The following is an 18575-nucleotide window of genomic DNA, read 5'->3' on the forward strand; positions in this document are numbered from 1 at the left end:
TCGATTACATACTGCTTAAAACCTGCATTTACTCATTCAGAAAACTAAGAAAGAAAAATGCTTTTTCTTCTAACTTTATGATGTTTTTGGTAATAACTCTTTTGCCTTGTATTTAGGTTCTGTGTAGTTTAAGAAATTCTTTTTCACTTGGTACCATATTCCTGAAGTATTTCACTGCTGCTGCAGTATAAATTGTTCTTTGTGTACGCTGATGTTCGTTACTGTGAGGCAGGCTGGAGAGGAAGGGAGGAGAGGCTCAGGGAGTTCAATGGAGCGTACCTCTCCCTTCCCTTGGCAGCAGGCTTTCTTTTCATAGGCTTGAGAGAAGATGCTTGTACGTTGAAGCTAAAATACTTCACAGGCATATATGTATAAATCTATGTATATTCCTAAAGGGTAAAAATAAATATAACTTAATGCTGAAGTATACACTTAAAATATGGTTAAAATGGTCAATTTCATGGTGTGTATATTATACCAAAATTTTAAAAACATAAATATAAGGCCATGCAGGATAATTGTTAAAATTTTTGAATTTTTAAATATTTAGGATGGCAGTCAGTCACGATTAGCAGGAGGAGAGACAGTGGACACGGACTGCACATTGGTTAGTGAAACGGTGCTTCTAAAAATGAAGAAGCAAGAACAAAAGGGAGAGAAAAGTCCAAGTAAGATTTGATTTTTTTTTAATTTAATAAAAATGTGGAGGGAAGTTTATAGTCATACCATTACATTGATGACCACAAGTGACCTCTTCACCGTAAACCAGGATTTTCATCTTTTAATAATATTAGATTTTTCTTAGTAAAGCTCACTTTCATTATTTCAAGGGAAAAAAATCTTTAGCCAAAATATTTTTTTTTCCCAGAAAAAATTTAAATTGTTTCCAAGGTTCAGCAGTCAGCTGCCTGTTTTGTAAATAAAGTTTTATTGGAACACAGCCTCAGTTATTTGTTTATGTATTGCCTATGGCTGCTTGCATGGTACCATAGCAGAGTTGAGTAGTAGCTGCAGACCTTATTGGGCCCTCAGGCCTAAAATATTTCCTCTCTGACCCTTTAAGAAAAAATTTGCTGATCTCTGGTAATTATCTCTAGATCTATTTTGTAAAAGGAAATCTTGAGAGTCCTGTTTCAGAAATATGAATTTCCAGAGTAATTTATAGGGTAAAAAGGGGAGAGTCTACCGAGAAGTATTTGTATAGATTTGCAAATTAGCAGTTAACCAAGAATAATGGTGTATATACTGAGCTACTCTGCCATATTTTGCTTCTACAGGAAAGGGGATTTGGCCAAATTAGGGGTCTACAGCCTTTTGTAAGAACTTAAGTCTTCATCTAGAGCCTTGATTTTCCAAAAGAGGTGGGAACAATGGAAGGATTTTGGTTGGCACCACCTTAGCAACACTCCTAACTACAGATGTGTATGGCGTGAGAGCAACTAGACAGGAATAGTGTCACTTACACCCTTATGTATTAAGGGGTTAAGACCTGCCACGGGGGATGCAGTGCAAAAAGCAAGGACACTCTCCAGTGATCAGCTGTTAGAAACTGAGGACATTCAGACTATATGTACATTCCCTGTCTTCTTCTGAATATTCTTTAGTCTACCTGCCTAGGGCTGAAGCCAGTCTTGTCCTTGCTTTTTTTTTTTTTTGAAACACTTTATCTCTTGCTGCCCTAACTGCAGTAAGTGAGAAAAAATTGTAGTAGTCTGTGCCTTAATTCTTTGTTCTTTCGGAATGAGTAACTGCATGACCAAATAGCTAGCTGCTTACATTGAGAGGACAGTACCTATAAACAGAAAAAAACCTTTAACAGTGATTTATTGTCCTTTTATAGTGAACAACACTAAGGTAACTTTCTTCTTCAGAAGGTACTTGCTTTTAAGATTACTTTGTTCTGGTACCAGCTCCTAATATTATTGAAAAAAAAAGAAAAAAGGCAAAACTAAAATATGACTACTGTGGCTTCAGTATATGTGCTGCCAAAGCGAGCACTGACTACTGTGGCTTCAAATGTATCAGGTCACTTCAAAGAATATGATAGTTTCCCAAATATGTTTGAAGCAAGAATCATGTGGAAGTAAGGTTAGAATTTGAACTAATGAGTGGAAATAGTTTTGGCTACATAGATATTGTGCATACTATTGCTATATAATAAATCACTCTGATAACTTAGGGATTAAAACACAACAGTCATATTCTTAGCTTTCGTAGTTTCTGTGGTCCAGGAAAATTAATGAGGATATAATCTATAATCTATGTTTTCAAGTATTTCAAGTCAGAAATCAGACCAACAGGTATGGTTCAGTCAGTAGAGCATGCGACTTTCACTCTTAGGGTTGTGAGTTCAAGGCCCATGTTGTGCATGGAGCCCTACTTAAAAAAAAAAAAAAGGGGCGCCTGGGTGGCGCAGTCGGTTAAGCGTCCGACTTCAGCCAGGTCACGATCTCACGGTCCGTGAGTTCGAGCCCCGCGTCAGGCTCTGGGCTGATGGCTCGGAGCCTGGAGCCTGTTTCCGATTCTGTGTCTCCCTCTCTCTCTGCCCCTCCCCCGTTCATGCTCTGTCTCTCTCTGTCCCGAAAATAAATAAAAAACGTTGAAAAAAAAAAATTAAAAAAAAAAAAAAAAAAAAAAGTCAGACCACCAACATAAACTAGGGGGGTGCCTGGCTGGATCAGTCGGTAGAGCATGTGACTTTTAATCTCAGGGTTGTGAGTTTCAACCACACGATGGATGTGGAGATTACTTACCAAGATTTTTGAACATTAAAAAAAACCCATGAAGTAGTGACTTAACATTGTGATTTACTAGCAGTATATACAGAGTACTTGGGATACCTAGCACACTGCCTGGCACGTAGAAGTTGCATATTACTTACAAATTTGATCCTCAATGTAAAAAAAAAAATTGTTTAATCATTCAGTAAATACAGAGCTGCAGTTCTATAAAGGGAAGTGTTTCAGAAACTGGAAATAATAAACAGAACAAAGGTACCTACTTCATGGAAATGCTTTCTAATTTAAGGGGAAACAAATGTGGAGTATGATAGATGATAAGTTGTGGAGAAAGATAAAACAGGGTAAGGGTGCTGCAGCACCATGGATTAGGGAAGTTGTAGTTATTTTATAGAGAGTAATCTTGGCAGGCTTCTGCTCTATCATGTTTGTTGGCCAACTGGATCTATTTCTGTTTTTTAGTAAACTGCTGTTTTTCAAAATGTGATTATATAGTGAGAAATGTAGTTAGTACTCTGAAGATGAATTTAGCACTTAGCATATCAAATAAGGAATTTGTTCCTTTTATTAATACTAAATTACCAAGTGTTAATAGTGGCATAAAATTAAGCAGATGAGCAAGGTTGTATAGATTTGAATGTCCACTATTTATACATATCTTATTTATTAAGCTTCATATTTTTCATCATTCTGATGCATTTTCTGTTCCTCACAGTTTTTTGATAGGACTCATTTTAGTGCAGTATGAATTATACATGGACTAATAGAAAAAGTTTTTTAATGTTTGTAATGACAACAACAAAAAGTATTCTCTGCGTATGAGTAAAGGACATTTAAAGCCCTAACATAAAGTCTTTGTAAATACAGTAACTACCTAGGCTTGGGGATTTACTGTTGCCTCGTGTACATCGGAGACCAGTTTATCTTGTGGCAGTTACTATAAGTTTCATATTGGTCTACGTAGAAAGCAAAAAGCTTGCTTTTTGCCCTAAGCCAAAGCTCTTTTACATAGATGGAGAAAGAAAAATGAATGATAGCTTGGAAGATATGTTTGATCGGACAACACATGAAGAATATGAATCCTGTTTGGCAGATAGCTTTCCCCAGGCAGCAGCTGAAGAAGAGGAATTGTCGACTACCACAAAGAAACCAAACAGTAAGGCTATTTTCTTTCTAATTATGGCTTCTCAATTATACTAAGTTCAGTAAATTAAATCACCAAGCTTGATGAGGTAGGTAGGTAGGTAGGTAGGTATGTATGTATGTATGTATGAGGTATGTATTAACAATTAAAATTAACAATTAAATTAACAATTAAAATTTCATATTTCTTTTTTTTAATGTTTATTTATTTTTTGAGAGAGAGAGAGAAAGAACACAAGCAGGGGAGGGGCAGAGAGAGAGGGAGACACAGAATCTGAAGCAGGCTCCAGGTTCTGAGCTGTTAACACAAAGCCCGATGTGGGGCTCAAACCACGAGATCATGATCTAAACTGAAGTTGGACGCTTAACTGATTGAGCCATCCAGGTGGCCCTAAAATTTCCTATTTCTTGTATAAGTTTCTTTTAGATAGTTTTCTTTTGAGATAGTTGCAGACCAATAAAAGTGTTACAAAAAATACTTCAGAGGATTCCCTGTACCTTTCATTCAGTTTCCCCTTATGTTAACATATGACCATAAAGTATTCATCAAAACTAAGAAATTGATTGAATACTATGAATTTGTTTATATAACTTACACATAATGTTTGTAAAAGTTTTGAAAAGGTTCTTTATTAAGTAATAAGTTAATCATTGTAATAGAATGGGAGGAGAAAGTTTTGCAGAAAATTCAGACTAACTTTGTTTGAATGCTTTACCTTCCCAGACAAAATAATGTAGCTACATGTATCAGTGTCTTTTTAGAATTCTTTTTTTTTTTTAATGTTTATTTATTTTTGAGAGAGAGAGAGACAGAGCATGAGTGGGGGAGGGGCAGAGAGAGAGAGAGACAGAGAGAGAGAGACAGGGAGACACAATCTGAAGCAGGCTCCAGGCTCTGAGCTGTCAGCACAGAGCCTGACACGGGGCTCAAACTCACAGCCCATGAGATCATGACCTGAGCTGAAGTCAGATGCTTAACTGACTGAGCCATCCAGGTGCCCCTTAAAACTCTTTTTATTAGGGATGCCTGGGTGGCTTAGTCGGTTGAGTATCTGATTCCTGAATTCAGCTCAGGTCATGATTTCAGGTCATGATTTCAGGTCATGAGATCGAGCCCCGCGTTGGGCTCCATGCTAATAAGCATGGCCCCTGCTTAAGATTCTCTCTCCCTCTGCCCCTGCCCCATTCATGCTCTCACTCTCTCTCTTAAAAAAATTAAAGAAATTCTTTTCATCAGAAACAGTAGTTTATAATGTAGGATAGTAATCAAAAGAAGAATAAGTGAAACTCTTAAGCAGATAATCTGAATTGAAAGTTAGTTAAAATTCTTCCTAAATGTCTCATTTTCTTGTTGTAAGTAAAAAAGAACTTTTAGTCTAGTGCAAAGGTTATAAATGAGAACACCTTCTGCTATGGTAGTCTGTCTTGATGATGTTTTCTTTGTGCTTCCATCAGTTTTAAAAAAATACAGCCTAGGGGCGCCTGGGTGGCTCAGTCCCTTAAGCATCCCTTTGGCTCAGGTCATGATCTCATGGTTCATGTGAGTTTGAGCCCTGCATCAGGCTGTCTGCTGTCAGCTGCTCAGAGCCCACTTCAGATCCTCTGTACAGGCACCACCACCAACCCACGTCTCATTCACTCTCTCAAAAATAAGCAAACATTTTAGAAAAAAGAAGAAAAAAAGAAGCATATCAAGCTCTGACCTCTGGGGTTCGCACCCTTAAAAGGTCTTTCTTTCACAGATTGAAAGTTCATTTGTTTTACAAAACACAAAGTGACCGCCACAGGATCACTTGAAATGAGAGGAATCAGAATCTTTGGATCACTGCAGAATGCCCCACAGGAAGCCCATAGCATCTCTGTATCATAAAGAATTCAGAGTTGACAAAACTCTATTTTAAATGTAAATTGGATTGCATTATCTTCTCACTTTTAAAAACCTTCACTGAAAGGTATTTGGATGTCCAGTAAGCACATGTAAATGTCCTCAACATTATTGGACATGAGGGACTGAGATACCACTGCACATCCGCTGAACTGGTTTTAAAGTCTGATAATATCCAGCATTAGCAGAGGTGAAGAACAATTGGAACTCTCATACTTTGCTGGTGGGGATATAAAATCGTACTGTGGAAAAGAGTTCAGCAAGATTTTTTTTAACAGCTTTATTGAGGTTTGTCAGTTTTTTATAAAGTTATGTATACACTCGCCCTATGACCCAGCAATTCCACTGCCAGGTATATAGACAAGAAAAATGAAAACACATTCACAAAAGATTGTGTTCAGAAATGTTCATAGCATTGCTATTTGTAGTAGCTCAAAACTGGAGACAACCCAGATGTCCATCAACAGATGATTATGAATTGTGGTAAACTCATATAATGGAATACTATCTGTCAACAAAAAGGAGGGTCCTAGACTCAACAATGAATTGCCCAAACCTGTTGAGCTAAAACAGTCCAAAAGATGGACAAGAATACATACTATGTAAATCCATTAATACAGAGTTCTAAAACAGGTATAACTAAGCTGTGGTGGTAGAAATCATCCCTCCATAGTGGGGGAGGAGAAACATCAGAGAACATTCTTGTGCTTGAGAAGCAAAGGAATAGGAGGAAACTTCCAGGGGGGATGGAAGTTCTATGTACCCCTTGATTTAGGTGGTAGTTGCACTGGAGTGTACATTTGTCAGAATTAATCCTAGTATACTTAAAATCAGTGTGTTGCCTGTAATAAAGTAGATTCTTTTCAGAAGTCTTCAGTGCACTCTACTGCATTCACAACAAAATTCAAACTCCTTTTGGCCTCCAGGGCCCATCATGATCTGGTACTTGCCCACCTCTTCAATCTCATCTTTCCTAACACTTACCTTTCTTTGCTAAATCTCAACCACACTGGCCTTTTATTAGTTCTTATAACATCCCATACTTTTTCCCATCTCAAGACCTTTACCTAGAATATTCTCCACTCCTGCTTCTTGTGGCTGCTTCTTTTTATTCATCAGTTACTACTTTCCATGTCCTTCCTCAGATAAGCCTTAACTGTCTACTTAATGTCTGTTTCCCTCACTGTGGTATAAACTCCATGAGGGCAAGAGACCTGGTTTCTCTTGTTGGACATTGCATGTCCAGAACTTAGAACAATGCTTGGTAAATTTGGACTATTTGAATAGACAATAGCAGTTGGCTGTTTGGGTCCAGACAACTTGAGATTCAGGTCCATGAACTTTAGTTCTTATCTCTAATTTTCTGATAAAATTCTTTAACCTCTGTCTCCTACTTAATCTACCTCAAAGACACATTATAAAAATCAAGACTAGGGCGTCTGATTGGCTCAGTTGGTGGAACATGCAGCTTTTGATCTCAGGGTCATGAGTTTGAGCACCGTGTTGGGCAAAGAGCTTACTTTAAAAAAAAAAAAATCAGCTGCACTAATAAGTGAAACATATGAAAATCTGCCTTGTTATTGTGTTTGGTACCAAATGAAAATGAGCATCGAAGTAGTTCTTTTGAAGTCTAAAATACTTTTATATACAATCTACACGTGTGTACAGGTACTTGTATATATAGTTTTTAAGTCTAAGTTTTATAGGTGCGTGTTTTTATCTGTAGTAATTCTGAGGTAAACAAGATAATCAGCACCTCATCATTATGCAGATGAAAAAGAAACAAAAAATTAGTTACAGAAATTTAAACAAATTGCCCAGGAGCCTAGAGAAGGAAATTCAATTAGAATGGAAGTTTTGATATAGGTTAATTTTGTTCCAAAAAAGCTATTTCTCAGTTCTGCATTCAGTTTGTGTTATAATTAAATGCTTGATTCTTTTCCTTTATGTGTGTTTGTTTACAGCTCATGGTGATAAACAAGATAAAGTCAAACAGAAAGCATTTGTGGAGCCATATTTTAAAGGTGATGAAAGGTAAGTTGGTCCTGATTAATACCAGCAATGTGACGGGAAGTACAACAGTGCTATCTTGGTCAGCGTACCTCTGAACTGTTGTTACTTTGGTTAAAATAGAGCGCGTATTATTCATTTTATGGCCATAAAAAAGAGGGACTTAAGCATAAAAATGACAAATACTACAAATAAAGAAATTTATATCACTATTTTTTTGACAAATGGTAATAGTTATTTTCTCTCTTTTTTATAACAAATATTTTAATTCTTATTCTGTTTTATTGTGGACTTTATTTGAACTCCAGGAATTTATTAAATTATATGACTATTATTTAGTATGGGACTTTAGGTGACAGGCCTTAGGTTGTGCTTGAAAATTATTTCATGGGGATTTTTAAATCATAAAAGAAAAACTAAGCATCTTGATTTTGAACCATAATGCTACTTTGTGACTTTCATTCAAAGATGGCAAATTCTGTAATTTTTAATCATGTACCATTCATTCTAGAAATGAATTTAGGCATAATAATTCAATTCAAAAGAATTTTTATGCCTTTTTTTCTTCAAGTTATGATGTTGGCAGATTGAATCCCTCAATAAGCAAAGTATATTTTATACTTTCATTTTTTAATGGTGTTTTTTAATGTTTATTTATTTATTTTGAGAGCAAGAGCAAGCACAAGCAGGGGAGGAGCAGAGAGAGAAGGAGAGAGAATCCCAGGCAGGATCTGCGCTGCCAGCGCATAACCCAACATGGGGCTCGAACTCCTGAACCATGAGATTATGACTGAGCCAAAATCAAGAGCTGGATGCTCAACCGACTGAGCCACCCAGGCACCCCATACTTTTTTTCTTAAGTTTTGTGGTTTTTTTGTGAGTAATCTCTATACCTAATATGGGGCTCGATCAAACTCATGACCCCAAGATTAAGAGTTGCATGCTCCTCTGACTGAGCCAGCCAGGCGCCCCTGTATTTTGATTTCTGTTGAGAATTTTAGAGATCTGACAGGCTAAGATACGTTTTTATTGATACCTGTAAGACTCTAACAGATAAGAGCTGTCGTTTTATTGCTAAATGCTGAATTCTTTTCCTTTATTTACCAGTTCTCCAAAGAAATAGTACCCTAGCATCCCAAATATGACTAGGGAGTTTTTATTTGTGGTGTCATTATGAACTCATGGATTTAAATATTTCATGTGTTTCAGTCTCTTACAGTTATTTATACTCAGATTGTATTGCCACATCTTGGCCCCAGTCTCTTTGAATGAGCACTACCCCAGTCTTTCCTAGCTTGCTTGCTTCTGGTATATCATGTTCTAGGCTCTCTTCCTAGAGAACCCTGGAATCTGCCATTTTTTCAGGAGCCCTGGTTTCTTTTAGTGAAAAACAAATTTAGTCTAACCACTAGTGTTGCTCATTGCTACAGTTAGTCATTGTAGATCTTTTAGGTGGTGGACAGAATTAGGAATAAGGTTTTTGTTTCATTTTGTTTTTTAAGATAACTATACTTTTTCACACCAATAGCTCCATTTCAGGTTCAGAACTACAGGATTTTTATGTAACCTCTTCTTACATCTGTATCTACTTTCCCTTTCCTGAAAATTTCACTTTTCAGTGCTACCAACAAAATTTCTCCTTTAACTTTATTCTTTAATATTTAGAGCAGTCTCAGAATAATATAAATTATCATCAATAATATGGTTTATGAAAATGGCTTAACATGTCTTTGTGGGTTTTTTTGTTCTTAAGCTGTGTCGTGTTATCTGCCATCTTTTCATACAATATAAATTCTAAAAATGAAAAAAATATGTCTATTATAAATGTCCAGTCACCATATTTTAAAGCCATTTGGGATAATTATTTTTTGTGTAGGTATACCACCAACTCATTGTCTAGGTTTGTTTTATTTTGCTTTTGAATTTTTTAGGAATTATTTTTTCTTTTTATTTTTAATTCTTTTTTTAAGTTATGTAAATTGTGTACGCAGTATCAGACAAGGTATATTCAGATAAGTCTAGCTTCTAACATTGTCCCCTTTACCTGTTAGCTCCCTATCCCATTTGTTAAAAATTATGGTTTTCAATCCATTTTAAAAAATAAAAGTAAATATCTATACAGAAATATATTATCATTCTCTTTCCCCTTAGACAAATGGTAGAATGCTATATGTACTTTTCTCTATTCTGCTTTTGCTTTTTTCATTTAAGTTTGTATCCTAAAAATCACTCATAATAGCATATAGTGGAGGCACCTGGGTGGCTCAGTCGGTTAAGCGCCCAACTTCGGCTCAGGTCATGATCTCATGGTTCTTGAATTCAAGCCCCACATCAGGATCTGTGCTGACATCTCGGAACCTGGAGCTTGCTTCGGATTCTGTGTCTCCCTCCCTCTGCCCCTTCCTGCTGACGCTCTGTCTCTCAAAAATAAAATATTAAAATGAATAAATAAAAATAGCATATAGTGATATTCTTCATTTCTTTTTTTAGTTACTTTTTTTAGTATAATAGTACTTTATTGATGATACCATAGTTGATTCCTTAGTAATGGGTATTTGGGGTGTTTACAGTTATGCTAACAGAATGCTGCATTGAATAACATTGTACATTCTCTTTTCATAATTTTGTGTGTCTTTGGGATAGACTCCTTGAAGTAGGATTGCAAAGGAAGAACTGTCATTTCAAATAAATATGAGTAGTTTTATTTATGCTGAAACCATTAGATAGCTGGAAATGCAGGAGGTGGGTGTGATGCATGGGTATGGTGAAAGTCTCAGAGTCAGCATTGTTTCTTTCCTCACAGACAATACTAGCAAACCCTGAGAAGATGGGTTGTGTTGCATGAGGGACAAGAAGCTTAGTAATCTTTTAGGTGATGCTTTGAGGTCTGCTACAGATGCCAGTCTACTAGTAGATTCCCTGCAACATTATAACACACTATAGAAGCAGAATAGACAATACTCAGAGGAGAGGATCTGATATGGCCAGAAAGTACTCTACATAAGCTTTTAAAATTCCATAAGCTGTTTGAAAGAAAGCAATTTTTATCTGTCCTTTTCATTTACAGATTGCTCTAAGGTTGAGAGTTCTTGGGTTTAAGGACCCAAAGGACCGATAACCTCATACTTTGACATAGAGGGATTAAAGCTTTCTTTTGACGGAAAGTGCTTGCCAAGTAGAGGGGCTTAGGATCAAAATACCTCAAAGTGGGTACGTTACCAACAAGTCATTTTAGAAATTAGTTTTTGTGAGTCAGACTGTTTAAGCTCACTGGGGATGCCTTTAATATAAACAAATACATGTACCATCACTTGAGGCATCATTTACCTATTTTAGAAGTTTGGACTTTTCTATATTGGGCTTTAAAACTTAAAGCAGGATACAAGTATATTAAAAAGTTCTGTGCTAAAAAAAATGTGCTTTTTCTTCCCAGAGCACTCCATACCTCATTAATACCTCAGTGGCTTTGACCTTTCCTAGGTTTCCAGTAGTTCTCAATAGGATCTGATCCATTTAAGGACAAGGGCAAATCATTGTTCCTAACATTTTGAAGAATCCAGGGTGAATGTAGGCAGCAAAATAAATTTTTGGAGAAAATGACAGATGACATGTAAACAGATGAATCTTTTTTTTTGAGGGGAGTAGGTTAGCCCAGAAATATAGGTTCTTTAAGAAAACTGAGTTAACAGAGGTAGTTATTCTTTCTTGGTTATGTTACAGAATACCAGTTCCTGACTTTAATAATACAATATTCCTTTTTAAATTAAGTTATTTTATGTATTATTTTCAGCCAATCAGACAGATTTTCAGGCAAAAATAGGAAGTAATAGTTCTATTTTTTCAGTTAGAGAAACATATACATAAAAATACCTGACAAGTAGTAGGCACCTAATAAGTATTTAATGAAGAATGCATGAAAAAATCATTTTCTAACATACTGAATAAGCATTTCAAATAAAATGAGTGAATGTTTTGGGGTTATTTCTCCTCTGGGCCTTCACCTTTGTTAATTAAAAATCTAAACCAAAGATCTTTGTAGTAACAAATGGATTAATTTTTAAATTTAATTCATTTTTCTCCCAGAGAGACTAGCTTACAAAATTTTCCTCATATTGAGGTAGTTCGGAAAAAAGAAGAGAGAAGAAAATTGCTTGGACACACATGTAAGGAATGCGAAATTGTAAGTACTAATGTAAAGACTGTCTGGCGGGTTTTTTTTTTTTTTTCTTTAATATGGCTTTAAGATTATAAATGAATGATTTAAAAATCATAGATAAAAATCTAGAAACCTAGTTTGAGCCAGGAATAGCAAGATAAATAATTAAAGAGCATACTCGTTGTGACCTGAAAGATATAAATAGATGAAAATGAAAGCCCTCAACTTCTCTAAAATTTTCATCAAGTAAGTCTGGAGCCTAAGCCCTAGTTCTTTTTACCAGCTTAAGACATTGTGCCATTTTTCTTTCCTGTGTTTATCTGTATTTTAATTTTTTCTCCTGGTGTTATGTTACAGCAAAGGCTCTTACATATAAACTATTTGGGGATATTTCTGATATTTTATTTAAAAAAAAATGTTTTTACATTTATTTATATTTGAGAAACAGAGCACTAGTGGGGGAGGGGCAGAGAGAGAGAGGGAGACACAGAATCTGAAGCAGGCTCCAGCTGTCAGCACAGATCCCGACGCAGGAGTCAAACTCACGAACCGTGAGATCATGACCTGAGCCAAAGTCAGATGCCCAACTGACTGAGCCACTCAGGCACCCCTTGGTATTTTAGCAGGAAACTTTAACGTTTATTACTTACCCCAGCACTCTCAGGAAATGAGATCTATTCATGTTTTTTTCTCAATAAGTGGTATGGCCATAAGCTCTTAACTTTTTCCCCAAATATTCCTTCTTAAATAAATTGTGATGAACAGGCTCTATTTCATCCTTATAGCACAAGTATGTTTTCCTCTTATACGTTGTCTGTCTTGGACTATTGAAGTAGGTGGTACTAATCCTCCTGTCACCAGATATCTCTCAGGCAGGTTCTGTGTTTTCTTGAAACATGCTTCTTTAATTTCTTCCCTTGCTATCTGTTAGGTATTAGATGCCTGCCTCTAGCGATTTAGTTCCCCCTTTAAATTTTCTTTTTAACAGCTGTGGGCTAGAAAATTTGATAACCAAGCAGATTAAAGTTATATATGGATAGCTTGTAGTGCAGGTAAGGATTTGGTAAGAAATAGGCTCTAACTACCAGTGGGAGTGTAAATTGAGATCGCTATTTTGGAAGGCAGTTTGGCAATGCAAGCAAAATCTATATCATGGGTTTTCATAACACAAATTGAACATATCATGATTTCTTAACTAAAGAACATTGTCTGTACTATGCAAATCCCCAATTTTTAGTTATAACCATGACTCTTACACTGCCAGTTAGAAAAAAAGCTCTTGTGTTAGAAACACTTAATTTGCTTTCCTTCTTTCAGGAATCATTGCTTGTGCTGTTATTCAGTCTCTAAAAACTATTGTCTCATACATTTAATTCCAATTTCTTTCTTGTTTAAGATAGGAGATAAGTCTGTTCCCTGTTACTCTCTCATGACCAGGAGTCAAATTACCAGTCCTGTGTATTTAAATACTATCTGTATGCATACGGTTCCTAAATGTGTCCCAGTGTCTCTTCCACCTGTGGAATATGTAATACACATGTGGAGGTATTATAATCATGTCAAGTTTCAGCCTGCCGAAAGCAAACAGTTTCCACCTCTGATTCCCAAACCTCACTTGAGTCTCTTGTATGTCCATTCTTCTAGCTGCTTAAACCAAAGCTCTTATAGTTACCCTCTGTTCTTTTCTTGCATTTCTCAGTAACAGATCTATCAGCAAATCCCATCAATTCTACCTTCAAAGTGTATTCCATTTCCACCCACTTACTGTCACCACCGCTAACCCCATGGATGAAGGCACCATTTCATCTTGCCTGGACTATTGAAATAACTTCTAAGTGCTTTTTCCTTGTGTTGTTTTGTTTTAACTAGTCAACAGTCTTTAGAAGCAGTGTTAGATTCACAGCAAACTTGAGCAGAAAGTACAGAGAATTCCCATATACTTCTGTCCCCATTTTTCTTTTTTATTCTTGTCTCTTCACAATGTTTCTTTCTTTTAAAGCAAGGTATTTTTGAGATGTTAATGATTTTATTGCCCCCAGTTGGGAAATTGCCTGGGATTAAAGGTCTTTTTTATGTCAGCACTAGGTGCTTCAGTTCCTGGCCTGTGTGCCAGAGGGGAGAGAGAATCAGGAATGTGGGGTGTCGGGGCAGGACAGGGCTGGGCCTGAGAGCATCAGCACAGGGTGGCTTGGATAGGACAGGCATCTCCTTAATTTCTGTCTTCCCAGTGTACTTTTAACACAACATTGAATGGTCTTTTTTTTTTTTTCCCCTAGTGATCTTTTTAGAATAAAAATTAAATCTTGTCATTTCTCTACCTGAAATGCTTAAATGTCTTCCCACCTCACAAAGAACTAGATAGGATCCAGCATTCTTATCAAGGACAGCAAACTCTGGCACCCCACTTCCTCTCTGATTTTGGTCACCACCCTCCCAGTTGCTTGCTGTGTTATAGCTACACCAGCCTACTGGTGCTTTTGTGTATGTTTGTAATTTGGTGGCAATGTTTCTGTAAGTTGATTGATGACCATGATTCTCTAAGGTCATCCCACCCCAGTGTCCAAGCTCAGGTAACAAAGGCTTGTCAGGGAGAAAGATGAAAAAGATAGTCCCCAAAATAGTTGTTTCAGAAGTACTCAGAAGCCTTTAATTTGTGTAAAAGAAAAATGTATTTACAATCTTTACTTCAGTCTTAAGTTCTAGTCCTGAGTCTGCCACTTTCAACAGATGATATCACCAGTAGAATTACCAATTTGGTTTTCAGTTTCTCAAGTATAAAGTGGGATTGGCTGGATTGTGTGATCCTGTCGTGTGTTCTATTACACTTTACTGCTTTGTTTTTGAAAGACCTGTACATTTTTTACATACAAGTTTTAACCTTGTTTTCATGAAGTTCAAGTTGTTTGGGTTGCAGTTGCAAGAAATAATTATGTCTTTGATCCTAATTGAAAAATATAGTTTAAGCGGGGAAGTCCTGAAGACTGCAACATTCAAAGCTGAACTTGTATTTGTAAAAACCTAAATAAGAAAATTACTTCAAAACATACATGTTATATCCGAATAACAACTGAGAAAAGTGCCAAAGTGCAGTTTTGTTGCTGGCCTAACAAAGTTGACGTTGCACCGTATAGATCGGCTACGCCACGAAGCACACTGTAAAGTTAAGCTGGCGGGTTTTGTTTTTGGTTTTGTATTATAAGACTTTATTGATGAAAAAAAGCATCATATTGGTTCACATTGTGATACGAGCTCCAAGCTCCTTTTCTCATTTGTGGAGCGAACATTTCACAGACCAGCATTAGTGCTATTAGTATTAATGACTAATACTGTCTTCAGGGGGTGTTGTTACCTAGCATGCTGACTACTTTGACAGCTTTCTTAGCTTCTAGTTTATAATCAATAAGCATAATAGTCCATGTATTATTTCTAAGTGAAAAACTTACCAGTTTTTATTATCAGTATTATGCAGATATTCCAGCAGAAGAAAGAGAAAAGAAGCTGGCTTCCTGCTCAAGACACCGATTCCGCTACATTCCACCCAACACACCAGAGAATTTCTGGGAAGTTGGTTTTCCTTCCACTCAGACGTGTATGGAAAGAGGTGAGAATACAGGTTATAATATTTTGGAATTAGTTTTTTTGAAATAGTGTATATACCCAAGTCTAAACATTAGACTTTTTTCCCATGGTTTTCTTTACCTTCTGCTCAGGGGCTAGTTCTGTAACATAAAAACAAATTCCTAAGATAAAAGGCTTAACTTTAACTCTGAGTAAATGCCACTGGAATCAGCGATTGTGTATAATCACTTTAATATAGTTGTATATTCTTTATCCTGGTTTATCATTCAAATTTCAGAAAGCAAATTTCTCTTTTATCCTATCATCAAAATGACTTTTAATAAAATAATAACATTATAAAAGTTGCCAGCAAAGTATTGTTAAAAAGAGAATCTTGGGGCGCCTGGGTGGCTCAGTCGGTTAAGCGTCCGACTTTAGCTCAGGTCACAATATCGCGCTCTGTGAGTTCAAGCCCCATGTTGGACTCTGTGGTGATAGCTTGGAGCCTGGAGCCTGCTTCAGATTCTGTGTCTCCCTCTCTCTATCCTTCCCCTACTCATGCCCTGTCTCTCAAAACTGAATAAACATTAAAAAGATTTTTTTTTAAATCAGGCAACTTGAATTGTCCGAAGTTATTTTTAAAAATTACCTATAAAAAAAGAGAATCTTTTTAAAGTGACTAGTCTTGGGGCGCCTGGGTGGCTCAGTCGGTTAAGCGGCTGACTTCAGCTCAGGTCATGATCTCATGGTCCGTGAGTTCGAGCCCTGCGTCGGGCTCTGTGCTGACAGCTCAGAGCCTGGAGCCTGTTTCGGATTCTGTGTCTCCCTCTCTCTGACCCTCCCCCGTTCATGCTCTGTCTCTCTCTGTCTCAAAAATAAATAAACGTTTAAAAAAAAAAAAAAATTAAAAAAAATAAAATAAAGTGACTAGTCTGGATTTTAGATTTTAAAACCTCACTTATCTAGAATGCTGGGTCTTTATAAACCACATCTGAGTGAAAAGGACCTTTGTTTGGAAGCTGTTGGAACTAATTCCTTCAAGTGTAGCATTTACATTTAATATGATTTGAGAATGTATACAGCTTTGAAGCCCCAGATATTTAGTGGTAAGATAGTTTTTCCATAAGATGCCAAGTCTCCTGTAGCTATTACCATATTTTCACTTTCCCCATTAACAAGCCAAATTAAGTTCCTTTTGACGGATGCCACTGCCTGGTCTTCACATAAAATTAAACAATCTGGATAGAGCCTGTTATTGTGTGCCTACCATGGCCTAAGGGGGTATAGCAGAGCGCATACCGCATGACTCAAGACACTAGGAGAATTAGGTAGTTCAAGAGTACTGGGGCACAGGCACATCATCTAAAGAAGTAGCTGCTGCAGAAAGTCTTTTTGATAAGCACCTGCAATTATCATAATAGCAGACTGTTCTTGTTTAGCTATTTGTTCCCATTTGCAACCTGTAGGAGGCAGACTAGGAAAGTACTTCAGAACTCTGGTTCTGGGGGTTAGACCAATCTTGGGCAAGGTCCCAGCTCTTCCCCGTCATAGCTTTGTGAACTTGAGCAAGTTCTTTAACTTCCTTGGGTCTCCATTACCTCATCTGTGAAGTAGGTATAGTGGAAGCTACTTCAAAGGGATGTGAGCATTAGCTGAGGTAATGTATATAATACGTTTGATAAATGTTTGCGGTTATTGTTAGTATCAAAGAGGAGACTGATGCTGAGTAGTGAAATCATGCATTAACATCACACAGCTAATAATCACAGGCTCATGTAAACTTAGAAGGCATTAAATAAGACAGTTTTAGTGAGTACATGCTGAAAGAGAAGCATGGTGCAAATATAGTCTTCTAAATTTGTCGTTTGTTTTTAAGGTTACATTAAGGAAGATCTTGATCCTTGTCCTCGTCCCAAAAGACGGCAGCCTTACAATGCAATGTTTTCTCCAAAAGGCAAGGAGCAGAAGACATAGATGTTGAAGCAAAAACAGGATGGAGGACAATGTTTCTTTTTAGTTATTTATAGTTAAAGTTGGGATTAAACATTGATTTTTTTTTGATCTTCTGTAAACTGACTTATAAATCGTTTTTCTATTGAAAGTGTTTTTAAATGGCATTTACCCACCACACAAACAACTATTTAAAATGTGGATACGCTTATGTTATATTTTCTTGCTTTTGCATCTTTAAAACAATAAGGTGTTTTCATTTTGCACTCTAACTTAAGAGTTATTTACTTTATTTGGTAATACCTAATTACAGTTTTGAAAATATGATAGTTGTAGTCTCTGATTTGTTGCCTTTTAGGTCTTTTCACTCAACCTTCCCTTGATACTTACATTCAACAGTGGCTTTGTGCTAATCATTACAAATTTTCCTTCCCTTCATCAGTTGCTCCTCTGTAGGTCATTCCAGTATCTGACATTTAAGTCTTTAAAAAAAAAAAAAAGGCTAAATTTTAGTAGTCCTTTTAACTTTCCAGCTTCTTTCTTTTTTTGACTTAAAAATGAGCTCCTACTCCATAGTGAATTCTTTTAGAGACTCAACCACAAGTATCAACCTTTTTTCCTTTTTCATATATTATAAATTAACACAGTCCTCTGATCTGATCATCCTATTCCAGGTCTTCACAGTCTCTTCATCATACTTTTCTAAAGTTTTCAAGCTGAATGTGTCAGGTTCTCTGCGCATGTGTTCTAGTTCAGTTGTATTTTTTTTTCTGGGTTGACTAATATTATTAACTTCCAATTTGGCAATAAAACAGATCTCTCGATTCAGCAAATTTCTGTTCCTCTAGGACCTAGTGTCTGAGTCATCAAAATGACAGACCACATCTGTGTCATCCACTGTTACTGGTGGCATTTTATCAGTGTCTTTTTTGAGTGTCTCTCTAATCCATATCTTGACAGTACTGCTCAAGCAGGAGTACATGAGACACTGAATGGAATGCCTCAAGAAAATCTAACTGTGTAGATAAAACTCAAAGTTCCTAAACATCTCTGCTTAATCTCATCTTCTTCATGTGTCAAGGTTCTCATGTGAACAAGTGACATCAATTTGTGTTCTCAGAGAGAGGATCACCAG

General features: G+C 36.5%; 1 protein-coding gene across 4 annotated transcripts in view; it reads left to right on the forward strand.

The window, feature by feature from the left end:
• The window catches only part of RBBP8 (RB binding protein 8, endonuclease), a 109817-nt gene extending 92050 nt beyond the window's left edge, over positions 1–17767 (forward strand). For all 4 annotated transcript variants that reach the window (XM_019465560.2, XM_019465561.2, XM_019465559.2 and 1 more), the window contains 6 exons: positions 551–668; positions 3751–3894; positions 7731–7800; positions 11860–11956; positions 15392–15533; positions 17367–17767. In XM_019465560.2, the coding sequence (XP_019321105.2) occupies positions 551–668; positions 3751–3894; positions 7731–7800; positions 11860–11956; positions 15392–15533; positions 17367–17464 (669 nt within the window). In that variant the 3' untranslated portion in view covers positions 17465–17767. The remainder of the gene's footprint in view (positions 1–550; positions 669–3750; positions 3895–7730; positions 7801–11859; positions 11957–15391; positions 15534–17366) is intronic.
• The last annotated feature ends 808 nt before the right edge of the window (positions 17768–18575 follow it).

Source organism: Panthera pardus, unplaced genomic scaffold (genome assembly GCF_024362965.1).
Source record: "Panthera pardus isolate Hobbes unplaced genomic scaffold, ASM2436296v1 HiC_scaffold_15, whole genome shotgun sequence".
NCBI classification, from domain to species: Eukaryota; Metazoa; Chordata; class Mammalia; order Carnivora; family Felidae; genus Panthera; species Panthera pardus.